The sequence below is a fragment of the Daphnia pulicaria genome, chromosome 10, assembly GCF_021234035.1.
Source record: "Daphnia pulicaria isolate SC F1-1A chromosome 10, SC_F0-13Bv2, whole genome shotgun sequence".
NCBI lineage: Eukaryota > Metazoa > Arthropoda > Branchiopoda > Diplostraca > Daphniidae > Daphnia > Daphnia pulicaria.
Genome location: NC_060922.1, coordinates 2,738,983 through 2,754,002, shown reverse-complemented (window position 1 = coordinate 2,754,002; position 15,020 = coordinate 2,738,983). Strand labels below are relative to the sequence as shown.

At 39.8% G+C, this 15,020-nt stretch overlaps 2 protein-coding genes and 2 long non-coding RNA genes across 4 annotated transcripts; 1 reads left to right on the top strand and 3 right to left on the bottom strand.

Annotated features, from left to right (window-relative positions):
* Positions 1 to 146: 146 nt before the first annotated feature.
* On the bottom strand, positions 147 to 761 carry LOC124314344. Its single transcript, XR_006911167.1, has 4 exons — positions 571 to 761; positions 439 to 508; positions 309 to 378; positions 147 to 244 (listed from the first exon to the last, which is right to left on the bottom strand). It is a non-coding gene; the product is annotated as an uncharacterized LOC124314344 (long non-coding RNA).
* A 78-nt stretch (positions 762 to 839) lies between these two features.
* Positions 840 to 14,945, bottom strand: LOC124314060. Its single transcript, XM_046779061.1, has 5 exons — positions 13,169 to 14,945; positions 12,898 to 13,102; positions 12,308 to 12,794; positions 10,841 to 12,235; positions 840 to 890 (listed from the first exon to the last, which is right to left on the bottom strand). Exons 1-4 carry the CDS (start codon positions 14,084 to 14,086, stop codon positions 12,064 to 12,066), a joined length of 1,782 nt encoding a protein of 593 aa, XP_046635017.1. The 5' UTR covers positions 14,087 to 14,945; the 3' UTR covers positions 840 to 890; positions 10,841 to 12,063.
* LOC124314035 lies at positions 2,100 to 5,260 on the bottom strand. The gene is made up of 4 exons (XM_046779008.1): positions 3,387 to 5,260; positions 3,107 to 3,311; positions 2,512 to 2,998; positions 2,100 to 2,452 (listed from the first exon to the last, which is right to left on the bottom strand). Exons 1-4 carry the CDS (start codon positions 4,551 to 4,553, stop codon positions 2,278 to 2,280), a joined length of 2,034 nt encoding a protein of 677 aa, XP_046634964.1. The 5' UTR covers positions 4,554 to 5,260; the 3' UTR covers positions 2,100 to 2,277.
* LOC124314345 lies at positions 5,490 to 10,544 on the top strand. The gene is made up of 3 exons (XR_006911168.1): positions 5,490 to 6,180; positions 6,258 to 6,384; positions 10,465 to 10,544. It is a non-coding gene; the product is annotated as an uncharacterized LOC124314345 (long non-coding RNA).
* Positions 14,946 to 15,020: the final 75 nt, after the last annotated feature.

The following is a 15,020-nucleotide window of genomic DNA, read 5'->3' as shown; positions in this document are numbered from 1 at the left end:
TTGAAAAGATTCGTAACATTTTGTTTGAAACTTGGAATTTCATGGCCCCATTTAAGAATATCAAGTAGGTTGTCATGTCAACAGACAAATATGGTTTTGCGTCACATAACCATCTAGACTGATGTTTCCACTTAATGAAAACCTGAGTTGGCTCGTAAGAGCAAAATCTCTTGTATTGTGTTCGACTTGACTGGTGTTCACATAAATGAACACGGTGTACTTTGTGATAAGGAAGTGGTGGTTCCTGAGAAGGAATAAAATAAGGTTAGGGACATAATCAAAGAGAGAGCGAGTAAAAATTTAGCTACCTGTGAAGACAGGCTACACACAAGGTGAGAATCACTCGTACACAGGGTCAACACCCAGAGGTGTATAGGCCTGGGAGGGAACATACATTATAATTAAGGTGATTGACATGAATTCATAAATAACACATACCAATTAGTGTCCTGTGACACACAAATGTCGGATATATCGTCACACACTAGATTCAACTCGAGTGACGTCTCTGAAGAAACATACGACACAGAATTAGTAGGGAAATGCAACATAAATTCATGATGGAAATACCTTAGAATAAGAAGAACGACACACACACACACACGGGTCCTTAAACCCAGTAAATTGACTTTGGGCAATCACGAACAAATCAGTTAAACACGAGAGAGAGAGAGTGAAAGCCCAGAATTCAACGTGGTTTACAGACGACATTAATTGACAATTGAGAGGGGGAAAAAGGAGGGAGGGAAAACGTTGCCAAATTTCAGACGGGGTGCGCTTTCGCCGATCCAACTGAGTAAAAATAAATCGAAAGATTAGACGCCTCCGTTGATTATTAATTGGCATTGTTTAATGATTTTTGTTTCATTATTCGGTTACATAGTGCTAACCTGTAATTACTCACATAAGACCAATGACGATAAGGTTATCAAAGTGTTAGCACTATCATTTCTTTTCTTTTTTAGCATGGTAGTTATTAGATCCAACCTTGGCATTGACTAGAAGTTCAACCATCTCCAAAAGGCTGCCAAAAGGACATCATCCTTTTCTTGCAGAACGAACAGACTGTATGTAAGATTATGTTATTGTCCGTGTAGCCCATGCTGTGTTTATTTTTTGTATATGGGTCAAATCTTACTTTTTTTAAACCAGTTTCTTTTTCCATTCTGCTAGATACATGGTCTAGAAACATGGGGTCCAATCTAAACCAGTTCTCTTTTGTTTTCGCATCGCCTAGTCAGAAAACTGTAACTTATAATTCCTCCTGTTAAAAATAGCAGATGTTTGAATACTATTAGTTTCATTCGTAATTGACTGTACATACTGTATTTCATCTGGTTACTTTAATGTATAGACCGCCTATTCAAAAATGCGACAGATACTCCGTATACATTCATTCATTTCATTTGGTATTGTTTTACGTGTACGTCGCTGAAAGATTCCATTGTAAAACTAACGACAAATGGTATTCAATGTTCCCGGGTTCTAGTGTGTAGTTCGTCAATGTCACTTAAAATTCAGGCAGTTATATATCCGCAAATAACGGATTATTTCCCATAAACAACCGCTATGAATAATTTTATGGAATTGTTGTATACCAAAATTGGAATGGCGTGTAGATTCACTTTTTAGCAGTTGCGTTTTTTTTAGAAAAAATGGGAAAGTCTCAGAATTTGTCATTGGTGGGAAAAAACCACTATATGCCCTTTTATTTTCTAGCCTGAAGCCGACTGTCTTTTGAACTAAAGCGGTTGTTCAAAGCACATGTTTGCATGTCGAACTAGGCATTGTTTCAAAAGTTTAATTCAAACGCTCAAAGCTATCTGTCTGCGATTCTGTCTGAAATTTAGGGGAAAAGCTGTGGTAAGCTGGCCAAAGAAACGTTTTGTTTCATCATTTCCGTCTTTTTTGGTAGGTACTACGTACGCGGTAAGCTCAATGGCGGATTCGTTATACTTGACCTTCAAATTTGGTTGCAAAACAGCCAGAAATATCACAATCCTACCAATACTAAACGCTAGTCTAAACAATAGTCGCAAGCAGAAATATTTATAAAAGTTTGTTCAATAATTTATTTTTTACCGAGGTGCATCAAAATTATCATCATCGTCGGTCATTGAGAAGCAAGGTAAAACTTAGATGTTAAGGTCGATCAAGGAATTAATTTTTTTTTTATTTTAAATTTTAATTCAAGAATCTGTCTGCCAAGAATTCTTATCTTCTCTCAGCGTTTGAATCACATCTGTTTGGATAGAGGCTAGCCGCATTCCGCTTACGTTAGAATATACTTCGGCATTGTCCAGTAGCAGGGTTGAACCGAAAAGATGGTCCACAATTCGTGCTGCGATTATCGGTCACGCACCTGCCCGTTGCTTGCAAATTTTTATCTGGCGTACACTGAAATGCCGGCCGAACAGCTTGCAACGTTTCCCTCTTTGTTCTCGACTTGGGTCTAATAAAAAAAAAATATTTAAATTGATTAAATTTTTAAAAAATTGCTTATTGTCTTACACTAATGGACTCGTGCATTTATAATTCATCTCCCGCCGAGCTCCAGGTCGACAAGGATTTAATAGTGCTTCCGGTGAAAAGCTAGGGAATTGAAATATTCCACCAGTGGTAGCACCTTGTCTACGCTGGCCGATGTCGTTGGTTCCTACTGGACTTTTAAAGACCATTGAAATTCGGAAGTCGTCAAAGTCCGGAGAGCGCTGGTTGTAGATGCTATCGACCAGTGCCTCTTCTTCAGGAGAAGTGAAATAGGGCGAGGTATCATTTTGAACATTGACACACTCCATTTGGCGTTTGAAGATGTCATAACCCAACAAAGAGGGAGGTGAACAGGGACCCTGTGTTCCTAGAGCGTAGCATTGTCCATCCTCGGCTGGCAGTAACTGTAGAGGTTTATCTCCAACGTTGGTTGATTGACATTTGGATGGCATGCACTCCAATTGACTCTGTGAACTAATGCCCACTATACTCCCATCTCTGCAGGGTCCTTTTAAACACAAAACGGTACCATCTTATTTCGCTGAATCATAGTGCATTGTTGCTAAGCATCAGACGTTAGAAGAAAGCTATAGCTTTTAGCTATTACTGCTATTACCTCGGGTGAAAAGTGCAACGCAATTGTTTTCGGCGTTCGGAAAAGGATATTCTCCGATTGGACAATCGCAGATGGGATCTCCAAAAGGAGAATAATAAAGTCGCCGGCCACCTTGGCACTCGCCTGGATCGTAAATATCGTGACAAAGTCCATCACGACCGACGAACACTCGTCCTCGACCGCAAAGACGTGGAGTGCAACTTCCCTAATAAGATGAGTCGCATTAATTCAAACTTGTAACTTTTAAAACTTTAAAACTTTTTTATTTAATTAATTATACCTTCAATGTAGTGGGATTTACGGTGACCCAATCTTGTGGACTGCGGCAATTTCCTCTTCTCATAAGCGGCTGGCAATTTCCTTCACTGGGTCTATTCCGATCCAAATTCCTATTCGAATTCCCAATTTCCATCCGCCCGAAATTATTTCCACATCCGTCCGGAGGAAAGTCTTCAAAGTTTTCAAAAAATGGCTGTCTGTTGAAAGGAATCTTATCCGTTTTATCTTCGATAACCGAAAAGTCGGCGATCGGTTCGGGTGGATTACTTTCAACCGGCGGTGGATTAATTCCTAGCGGAATTGCAACAGCTAGAGCTATTGCTACCATACCACCTACTACTGCAGCTACAAGAGGTACATAATTGCTCACATAATTGCTGTCGTTGTTCACATCGCTGGTCACATCGCTGGGCACATTGACTGTCACATCGCTGGGCACATTGACTGTCACATCGCTGGGCACATTGCTGGGCACATTGACTGTCACATCGCTGGGCACATTGACTGTCACATCGCTGGGCACATTGACTGTCACAGTTACTTCGCTGGTCACGTTGATGGTCACATAGATAGCGTTATCCGTGGTCACATCGGTGGTCGTATTTTTCGTCAAGCAATTGCCGTTGCAATTTTTGTTGTAAATTGTTACACTTGTTGACAAAGATGGAGGTTCATATGCAGGTCCTTTTAAATACTCAGCGGTGTAAACGGTAACGTGAGTACAAGTTTGTCCACATTGAACTCCCACTGCCGAACAAGTAATCACACAATTACAACCCCAAACTAATTCTGGTGTGCATGCGCAACCGTTTTCTTGTCCGTTCTTCCGTACAAAGGATGATAAATGTGTTACGTGTAAATTTTCATTTTTAACTATTGAGCTTTCAATAGTTCTGCTTGGTAATTCAAAGTTGTTTGACCTCTTCTGTTCTGCTAGTGTAGACAAGTCTGTTGTTTCCCTGTAGTCTTCAATCGATTTCTTTGAATTCAATTGCTTTTTGTCCTGCAGATTTTGCCACGGTCTGTACGGAATGTTGAGCAGGAATTTTATTAAGCCGGTAATTTGATAGTCTGATCCGTGATTCCGATGTTCACTTGCGGCTAAAATTGGGATAGAAAACAACAAGGAAACTAACAACAGTCCATTTCTTTGAGCCGACTTGCACATCCTATCGGGTTTGAAAGCCAATTCGTGAAGGTTAGACAGAAGCCATGATAGTCATTCGCGCTGCGTTTGCATCAAACAAAAACTTTCTGCTGGGCGTTCAAGACGGCCCCTTTCTTTGTTTGGTAACTTTCGAAAGGAAGTTGCGGTGATTTTTTGCGTGGAATTAGTATTCCTTATCCGCTAAGTTTCGTTGCTTGGGGGTATAATGATTACTAGGTAGTATTGGTAGTATTATGTATACTATGGCGCTTATATAAAGTCTAAAGCTCTTCTCTCATCTGAGTCTCTTTTTCTTCCAAACATTTTAAATGACAAGTTTACTTAGTATCGTTTTACCTGGGATTAGCCTACGATGACTTGACTTTTTTTATCGTTAAACAGGCAGATTGTAGGCCATAATACAGTTAAAATGTGAACTTTCAGCTTGGCATTTTTCCGCATGCGACAATTACTTCCAAAGAAATATAACGAAAGCAGAACGGCTTTTATCGATTGTTTGCATTTGCAATGCATTGCTATCGATACGTAATCGTTCCCACGAGAAACAGTGGAAAATATTACTGTGGAAAGAAAACAGAGGAGGCAGCGGCCGCCTCCTTACGCTTTGATCGATCCGTCTCATTCCGCCTCGCCGGAATCGCCAACCAACTCCATCACGGTGGTCATCAAAGCTACCGGTACTTTTACTTTTTACCCGTCACCGGCGTCACCCGCCTTTCCCTCCAAAAGCGACGGCGCCCGTCCTAATCCCGCCTTTTAATAGGCTACATAGGCTCAGAGCTATAGATCTGATATGGGCTTAACTAAGAGATGGACTTGGTTTGCGATTCCGTCGAACGGCGCTGGCGAAGCCAGTGAAATGCTTAACTTCTGAACGCATTTGTCGACGTTGAAGATCTGCGGGTATGTTTGCCTTCCGGGCGCTCCGGGCTGGATGACAGCTGCGTCTGCTGGCTCTTCCAGTTGGTGCTGTTGGACCGGCCCCCTCAAAGCTCTTAACACTGGGCAGTAATAAAGCGCGATTGAACGTTCTCCTTCTGTTCTTCATGTTCATGCAATTACATCCGGACGATTCCTTTATCCGTAAGCACACAGCATCATCGACATCTAGTGATCAGGAGACACACAAACGCAAATCCTGAGGCGGAAAATAAAAAACAAAAAACAAAAATAAAATGAAAATAAAAGAAATAATACGAACAAAAATAAAATAAATCCCCACCTTAATCAAGATTATGCAGTATTAAGAATTATCCGAATCCTCCTTCACTTTAAAATAAAAGTGTAACATTGCAACACTGCAAAACTGCGAGCGATTTTAGTGTGAACAGTGAACAGTGAGAACAAGTTGGTATCCTTCGGTCCTTCCAACAGACTCCCGAAATAAGCTTCCGTCGTCGTGACTTTTCAAGAAAGCTGATGATCATATTAGAATGATTTAACTTTCGAGTGTGACAATCCCCAAACAGTAAATGGATCAATCGACACAATTAACTTTTACTGCTTCGAGTTACGCCATTTTTATTCTATTCTGTGTCTGAGTGTCTCAACGATTCCACGTGTGTGGTCTGCTGCGCGCCCAAAGTCTCGACAGCAGCAAAATGCAAGTGCTCCGTGATTTTATCGTGTAAGGTTTTCCTTCGACGTTTTTGTTACCTTGCCTCTCTTCTGTACTAATAAGACTGATTCTGTTGATTGCTCTAGATCCAAAATATGAAAATTATTTGTTAGCTGCTTAGACTGTCTTGTGATTGGAAAAATGACGACACGCCTGGCATCGAAAACAAGTGGACGCGTCGTGGATGAGATTTCGTCGTCATCACGAATCCAGGTTAGTTCAAATTTTTGTAATTTTGTTTGGTGAAAGACGTAGGCTGGAGCTATGCAATCCTGTAGAGGAGTTTTGTGTCTATTTTTAAAGAAGAAAGTCGATAAACTTTGATCTCCGGCCATGTTGAATTGTTGCCATCGTCCAAATCGTATGAGAATTTTCCTCGTGAGGTCTGAATTTAACAATTAATTTAGTTTTGTCGTCTTGAGAACACTGGAGAAAAGGCAATTAATTCCCTTTGCTGTGGAAACATGGGAAATTAGGCATCTAGGACCTAGTAAAAGTTAGAAATCAACAGCCTGGACTTTTCCCTTCTCATTATAAACTTTGTTTTACGTATATCATGAACGTCATGACTCTTCAATTGATTTTCTTGATTTGCTACATGGGCAGATCCCCCCGTAGTCAAATATTCCATTTAAAAAAATAATAGACTCGAGTGTGAAAATGCTCACGTGATTCCCAAGAGATTGTCAGAATGTCAGCTGTCTAGTTTTTCCGTTTTCCCGTTTTTGAGCGTGCAAATAAAATTGCCGGTTTGAATGCGAATGGACACCGAGGCACGAGATTGCTTGTCTGACCATGAATGATAATTTGATTACGTGAAGGAGTTTGGGTTTTTTTTTGTTGTATATTCAGCTATTTATGTATCTTGTTCTTTTGACGTCCTATAAACATATACGCCGTACTATACTTGTACTCTCATGGTCCTTAAGTTATTGATGATTATTCGTGAAGAGAAATTGATCCGCTTGCCCCAGACCTCAGTGCTGTGTTATGCATTGTATATCTGTTTACCCCAAAACTGATCCGGTTCCTAATTGTTTAGCCCATCTTTGTTTGACTTTTTTCTTTCACTAACTTAATCGACTAGTTCTGTGAATTGATCCTATTTGTGAGTCTGAGGATGAGAACTGCAATATGGTAGGCTACCCCGTGTTTACGTTGCAGCTGTGTGTGCTTTACCAGCGAACGTCGGAAGAAATTAATTTGTCGATTTTTCTGCTTTTCACATGTCCTTGTCTAATTTTGCTCGTTTAAAATTAGAATTAGGATTAGAAAATTAGACCGTAAATTTGTGACGAATACCCCCGAATCAATGTTTTTTATTCTTTTTGAATATTAGTGTCCACCATGTCGAAAGCGAACCAACACATCATTTGTGACGAAACGAAACTGACGGAAAGATGAAGAATTGAAAAAGGTATAGAGTTTTGTGAGGAAAAACCCTTTTCAATTTTACAGTTAAAGGCGACCATTGTGTGATCCGGTGGGATCAAAAGGAACCTTTTGAAAAGCTAGCGGTTCATCTTTCTCGCCTTATTTCTTTTTGCTTCCCTGTTGTGGGTTTCAAGGTCACCAGTTACCGCACATCCCACACCGTTTCCAATTAACAGGAGAACCTCTTTGAATTTGGTATATGCAGTGCTTCGAGCAGTGCCCATTAAAAGAAATGCTGATTGAAAAGATCCCTAGTCCTATTTCTCACCTCGGGAGTAATTCCGACGTCGATATATCGACACTCGAAACTAGAGGAAAACTCTTAAAATTGATTTTTGCAAACAAAAGGGCAGTTGTTCGCTCAAACTGCGTAGTGTAATGTGTAACTAACTGTACATCACGCTACCAATACGTATTCTTGCTCTTCTATACGTCTATTCTTATACGTTATTGAGTACTTCCAATTTTATTTAAAATCGATTGAATGACAATTGGCAGTGACGTTTTTTTTTTCAAATTCGCTTAAATTTTAATCTTTCGCTGATGAATGTCTTCAGGCAGTTGTATACTTTTTGTTTGACTCATTTCTCATAAATTACATTGCTCGTTTCATAGTAAATATTCAAAACGGAGGTGACCTCGTCCGTCTGAGTTAGCGTGTCTTGGTTTTTTTGTTTATTTCGTGTGCGTCTGGGGCCTCATTTTCCTCAGTCAGTGGTTTCTGTTACTTCTCGGTTGAAAATTAAACTCATGTCGTGACTCTAGAGGGTTGCCCCTCTTCACTTGCCGTTCAATTTGTCTCTTACACCAGCGCCATCTCACCGAGTATTCAGTCCCCCTCGAAGCTCTTAATAGTGGGCAGGCAGTATAGCGCGAGTGTAGACTTCTCCTTCTGTATTGTCAGCTACCTGCGTTAGCAAGGTACCCAAAGGGCTGTTTTTAATTTTTTTCCATAAAAAAAAATCAAAATAGCACATGACCTATAAAAGATTGGAAAAATATTATATTAAATCTACAATTAGGTTTTTTTAAATTAAAACTTAGTTCAAATTAAAATACCTAGTGCTATGCTACACCTTAGTCTCTGAATTTCGAATTCAAACAAAGTCAACACGCACAATAATACTGCGTCACTGCTTGTCAACAATTAGATGGATAAATCGTATTGTCTATTAGCAACACGAATTAAGTTAAGGTTTTTTTACCCGGAAGTTTTCTTCATCTTGTGTGGTGCCGTGGTCGACCTGCAGGTTTTGTCAACGACTTTTCCTCTTTTTCCATGACGATCGATTAGAAATTGTGATTTGTTCGTTAACGTAGGTAGACACTGATTTTTCTTCCGATTACTACTAGGACGGTGGCATCAGGAGTAGCAGATGCAATAAGGATTAGGTCTATGCCTTGTTTTTTGACACGAGATGTTTTTTCTTCTGACACCTCGCTCACCAATTGAACTGCTTGTTTTCGATTTTGGTATCTTGTCAGTTGTCTTCCACCAGTTTGCTGGGAGCAGCATAGCCTGAGTTCCGTTTTACTAAAGTCTGCACAACCTCGCGATCAAATAAATTCTTCGGTCAAGTCTAAATAAAAATAACAGAATTATTAGAAAGGCACTTATGGATATTTGTGGCGGAAAAATCCTAAAATTCTACATATAGCCTACATAAAAATCCCCTAAACCTAAATCAAGGATCGGACACGAACGAAAAGACCCAACGTCAGGGACAGGGTATCACTATGACTATATCCATGCTAAATATTCATAACACATATACACACTAGAAAGAACCTGAATCAAAAATTTGTCTCTTCTTGTTGGTTACCCCAATGGGAAATTCACCCTGTTTTACGAGTTGGTTAAATATAACTTCATTTGATTTGATTACCTAGCTCGACTGGTAGTACATAGCAACATAATTTTGCCTGTATTTCAACCCTCAAACCTGTATCTATTACCACCGATGACATTCTCTGTCTGTGATACAAGCTGCTGTCTGAGATCTACCTGCATGTTCAAGAAACTTACAATGGTTACGACTGATGAAGGTCCACAACTCCACACAACCTGTTTGAAATACTGTAAAATACCAGTTAAAACATTAGCAGCTAGTTACTAAATAAAAACACTTTCATTTAATCTAGTTTACCTTCTTTTCATGATATATCTCATTCATGAACTTGTAAAATATCTTGCACATTGTTATTTATAGAATGTATATAAAAGACTTTGTAACTTAAAATATAACTTCATTTAAGTGAAAATCACAGTGTCTGCAACACACACCACCAAAAATGGTCAAATTCTGAAATATGGTTCATGGGGAAAAAACACAACACAATAGTCCTGTTTTCTTGATGCCAAATGGCAAATGGTAAAGAATTTGAATTGCCTAACTAATGGCGCAAACGAAATCCATGCTTAGTTCTCTCATCTCTATGCAGACTATAATACTAATCATCTTTCCAAAATAGAAGTGGCGCTTTTTACGTTTACACGCATCCTCCAACATTGGCCCTATTTTTTAAATTGTGGCTTGATTAGCCATCTAGTGGGCAATCGAGTACTAAACCCACCCATACCAGCAAAAAAAAAACGTGATTAGAAACCCTTCGGGTAATTTGCCAAACTTATTCTTGGTGTCGCACCTTTTTACGTTAAATGTTTTTCCAAAATGCGGTTTCTCTGAGCTACCGTAAGAACCAAGTGGAGCGTAGTTTTGCTGTGGTATTTTTTTTTTTTTTTCACCTACAATGCTTGTCAAATAGCAATAAATAATAAAGTTTATAGGCAAGCGCGGCGGCCTCTTTTTCTGTAATCATCTTTATACAAACACTCGACTTTCTTTCTTTTTTCCTAAGGAGACGGTTGGGTGCGGTAATTGGAGGTATTGTCGAGTTTATTGCCTGCGCCACTGGACTTGAAACTGTTTGGATTTTGTCTACGATAGTGATATCTCGCCACAACTTTAACTGCCGCTTTGGTTAAAGCCGTTGATGATGATTGCACGAAGAATTCTGATTGATGGGAGATGGCCCTACCTAGGAGGAACTAAATCGTAAATCCCGCACGGCTGCTGCCTCCATCATTCATCATGGCCCCAATGAGTTTCGTGTCATTTTTCAGATAGATACCCTTTCCGTTTGACCGAAGAGCTTTTTGCTGCTTCTTTTTTTTTTTCCTTTTTTTTTTCAGGTATGCGTGCTAACAAAAACTAAACAAGTTTTAAGTGCTAACCTGTAATTAGTCATAAAACTATCAACGACGATAAGGTCATCATATGATAAGCACTTAAATTTCTTTTTTAGCACGGTATTAGTTATTAGAACTGGCCTTGGCATTGACTAGAAGTTCAACGATCTCTAAAAGGCTGCCAAAAGGACATCATCCTTTTCTTGCGGAACGAACCGACTGTATGTGCCCATGCTGTGTTACATTTTTGGTGTATGGGTCAAATCTTATTAAACCAGTTTCTTTTCCCATTGGACTGCTAGATACGTCGCCTAGTCAGAAAACTTTGACTTAGATTCCACCTGTTTAAAAATGGCAGATGTTATATACGCAAAAGTTTCATTCGTAATTGACTGTACATATTTCATCTGGAAACTTTAATGTATAGACCGCCTATTCAAAAATGCGACAGATGCTCCGTATACATTCTTTCATTTCAGTCGGTATTGTTTTACGTGTACGTCGCTGAAAGATTCCATTGTAAAACTAACGACAAATGGTATTCAATGTTCCCGGGTTCTAGTGTGTAGTTCGAAGAGATGGGCAAGTCTCAAAATGTTACATTTTTGATGTAAAAACACCGCTATATGCCCCTATGTCATTTTGTTTTCTAGCTTAAGCCGACTGTCTTTTGAACTATAGCGGTTGTTGAAAGCACATGTTTGCATACCGACCTAGGCATTGTTTCAAAAGGTTTATTCAAACGCCTAAAGCTATGTTGTCTGTCTGTCTGCGAATCCGTCGGAGATTTACTGTATACTGTGGGAAAAACTGTGGTAATCTGGCCAAAGAAAGTTTTGTTTCATCATTTCCGTCCTTTTTTGGAGATACGCGTTAAGCTAAATGGCGGATTCGTTATACTTCTTTTTCAAGTTTGGTTGCATAACAGACAGAAATATCACAATCCTACCAATACTACCAATACTAAACGCTAGTCTAAACATAAGTCGCAACCAGAAATATTTCTAAATTGTTGTTCAACAATTTCTTTTTCATTGAGGTATACATCAAAATTATCATAAATTTCATTGAGAGAATAAGTACATCGTTGAAATGTTGCAAAAAATATTGCAGTGATTAGATTATGTTATGGTCGTGTTTGGTTAAAGCTGGTTGGTGTTTTGATTCTTCTTTTCAGCTTTTCAGAACTAGTCCGCCAAGCATTCTTTTTTCTCTCAACGTTAGAATCGTATCGTTTTTGGATAGAGGCTAACCACATTCCGCTTACGTTAGAATATACTTCGGCATTGTCCAGTAGCAGGGTTGAACCGAGAAGATGGTCCACAATTCGTGCTGCGATTATCGGTCACGCACCTGCCCGTTGCTTGCAAATTTCTATTTGGCGGACACCGAAATGCCGGCTGAACAGCTTGCAACGGTTCCCTTCTTTTCGGATTGGGTCTAATAAAACGAAAAAAGGCAAATTTATATTTAACTTGATTAAATTAGAAAAAAAAATGCTTATTGTCTTACACTAATGGATTCGTGCATTTATAATTCATCTCCTTTCGAGCTCCAGGTCGACAAGGATTTAATAGTGTTTCCGGTGAAAAGCTAGGGAATTGAAATATTCCACCAGTGGTAGCACCTTGCCTACGCTGGCCGATGTCGTTGGTTCCTACTGGACTTTTAAAGACCATTGAAATTCGTAAGTCGTCAAAGTCCGGAGAGCGCTGGTTGTAGATGCTATCGACCAGTGCCTCTTCTTCAGGAGAAGTGAAATAGGGCGAGGTATCGTTTTGAACATTGACACACTCCATTTGGCGTTTGAAGATGTCATAACCCAACAAAGAGGGGGGTGAACAGGGACCCTGTGTTCCTAGAGCGTAGCATTGTCCATCCTCGGCTGGCAGCAACTGTAGAGGTTTATCTCCAACGTTGGTTGATTGACATTTGGATGGCATGCAAACCAATTGACTCTGTGAACTAATGCCCACTATACTTCCATCTCTGCAGGGTCCTTTTAAACACAAAACGGTACCATTTTATTTCGCTGAATCATAGTGCATTGTTGCTAAGCATCTGACGTTAGAAGAAAGCTATTACTAGGCTACTGCTATTACCTTGGGTGAAAAGTGCAACGCAATTGTCTTCGGAGTTCGGAAAAGGGTATTCTCCGATTGGACAATCGCAGATGGGATCTCCAAAAGGAGAATAGTAAAGTCGCCGGCCACCTTGGCACTCGCCTGGATCGTAAATATCGTGACAAAGTCCATCACGACCAACGAACACTCGTTCCCGACCGCAAAGACGTGGAGTGCAACGTCCCTAAGATGAGTCAAATTTATTCAAACTTTGAACTTTTATACTTGTCTATCTAATTAGTATCTATACCTTCAATGTAGTGGGATTTACGGTGACCCAGTATTGTGGACTGCGGCAATTTCCTCTTCTCAAAAGCGGCTCGCAATTTTCATCACTAGGTCTATTTCCATCACCGGATCTATTCCGATTCAAATTCCTATTCAAATCCCCAATTTCCATCTGCACGGAATTATTTCCACATCCGTCCGGATGAAAGTCTTTTTCAAAAAATGGCTGATTGTTGAAAGGAATCTTATCTTCGATAACTAAAAAGTCGGCGATCGGTTCGGGTGGAATACGCTCAACCGGCGGTGGATCAATACCGAGCGGAATTGCAACAGCTAAAGCTATTGCTACCATACCACCTACTACTATCGCTACAGGAGGCACATAGTTGGCCAAGCAATTGCCGGTGATGCAATTATTGTTGTAGGTTGTTACACTTGTTGACAAAAATGGAGGTTCATTTACAGGTCCTTGAACAAAGCAAGCAGTGTAAACGGTAACGCGAGTACAAGTTTGTCCACATTGAATTTCCAGTGCTGAACAAGTGGTTAAACATTCTGGATTTGGTATACAGACGCAACCGTTTCCTTGTCGGTTCTCCCGTACAGCAAATGGTCTAAAATGTGATACCTGTAAATCTTCATTTGCAACTATTGAGCTTTCAATAGTCCTGCTTGGTAATTCTAAATTGTTTGACCTCTTCAGTTCTGCCAGTGCAGACAATTCTGCTGTTTCCCTGTTGTCTTCAATCAATTTCTTTGAATTCGATTGCGTTTTGTCCAGCAGATTTTGCCCCCATCTGTACGGAATGTTGAACAGGAATTTAAATAAGCCGGTAATAGTATGGTCTGATCCGTGATACCGATGTTCACTTGCGGCAAGAATTGGGATAAAAAACAACAAGGAAACTAACAACAGTCTATTTCTTTGAGACTTGCACATCCTATGAGGTCTGAAAGCCAACTGGTGAAGGTTAGACAGATGCCATGATAGTCATTCGTGCTGCGTTCGCATCGAGCAAGAGACTGCCTACCTTTCTAGTGGTCGTTTAAGACGGCCTCTTTCTTTGTTTGGTAACTTTCGAAAGGAAGATGCGGGGATTTTCGGCGTGGAACTAGGATTCCTTATCCGCAAAGGGATAGTTTCGTTGCTTGAGGGTAGTTACTATTTGGTATTAGGCATACTATGGTGCTTATATTAGTCTTAAGCTTTTCTCCCATCTTATTCTCTGTTGCTTCTCAAGAATTGATATGGAAAATTTGCGTCTCATCGTTTTACCTGGGGTGTACTCGATGACTTGACTTTTGTAGTCCAATGTTTACTGGTAAAAAAGGCAAAGCTGTATTTGACTATACATACCCAGGTGTAACCCACCAAAATATATCCGTGAATTTATTGTTCCATAGCAATGGCATATAGGCATACTAATGATTATTATCTAGCCATTATATTTCGGAATGAATCTCAATTATGTTTTGGAATGATAATTTCACTTAGGCTTCAAAAGTTTCCCAATTAATTCTACTGTTGTTCTTTGTTTAGTTTATCAATGAAGGAAAAAAGGAACATCAAAATCCATTGGAGTTACTACAAGCAGGCAGATTGTAGGTCATAATACCGTTATAAATGTGAACCTTAGGCTTTGCGTATTTCCGTATGCGGCATATACTTTCATTGTGTGTGGAATGACCAAGTAAGGCACAAGGTGTTTCCTTCTCAACATAATCGTTGGCAGTCTTGACGGAAGACTGGGAATAACCACGTGACATCTGGCACAACTTAGAAGTCTGAGTAGAGCATTGATCGATCACAAGCAACGCTGTGTGGATCTGAGATCTAGCAAGCGACCAGACGAGTAATGTTATTCGGTTTCTTA

Excerpts from the sequence above, each read along its gene's own strand:
- LOC124314035 (XM_046779008.1), bottom strand. The coding sequence starts at position 4,553 with ATGTGCAAGTCGGCTCAAAGAAATGGACTGTTGTTAGTTTCCTTGTTG. Across the intron at positions 3,312-3,386 it reads TAAATCCCACTACATTGAAG|GGAAGTTGCACTCCACGTCT; the intron begins GTATAATTAATT and ends TCATCTTATTAG. Across the intron at positions 2,999-3,106 it reads CGTTGCACTTTTCACCCGAG|GACCCTGCAGAGATGGGAGT; the intron begins GTAATAGCAGTA and ends TGTGTTTAAAAG.
- LOC124314060 (XM_046779061.1), bottom strand. The coding sequence starts at position 14,086 with ATGTGCAAGTCTCAAAGAAATAGACTGTTGTTAGTTTCCTTGTTGTTT. Across the intron at positions 13,103-13,168 it reads TAAATCCCACTACATTGAAG|GGACGTTGCACTCCACGTCT; the intron begins GTATAGATACTA and ends GACTCATCTTAG. Across the intron at positions 12,795-12,897 it reads CGTTGCACTTTTCACCCAAG|GACCCTGCAGAGATGGAAGT; the intron begins GTAATAGCAGTA and ends TGTGTTTAAAAG.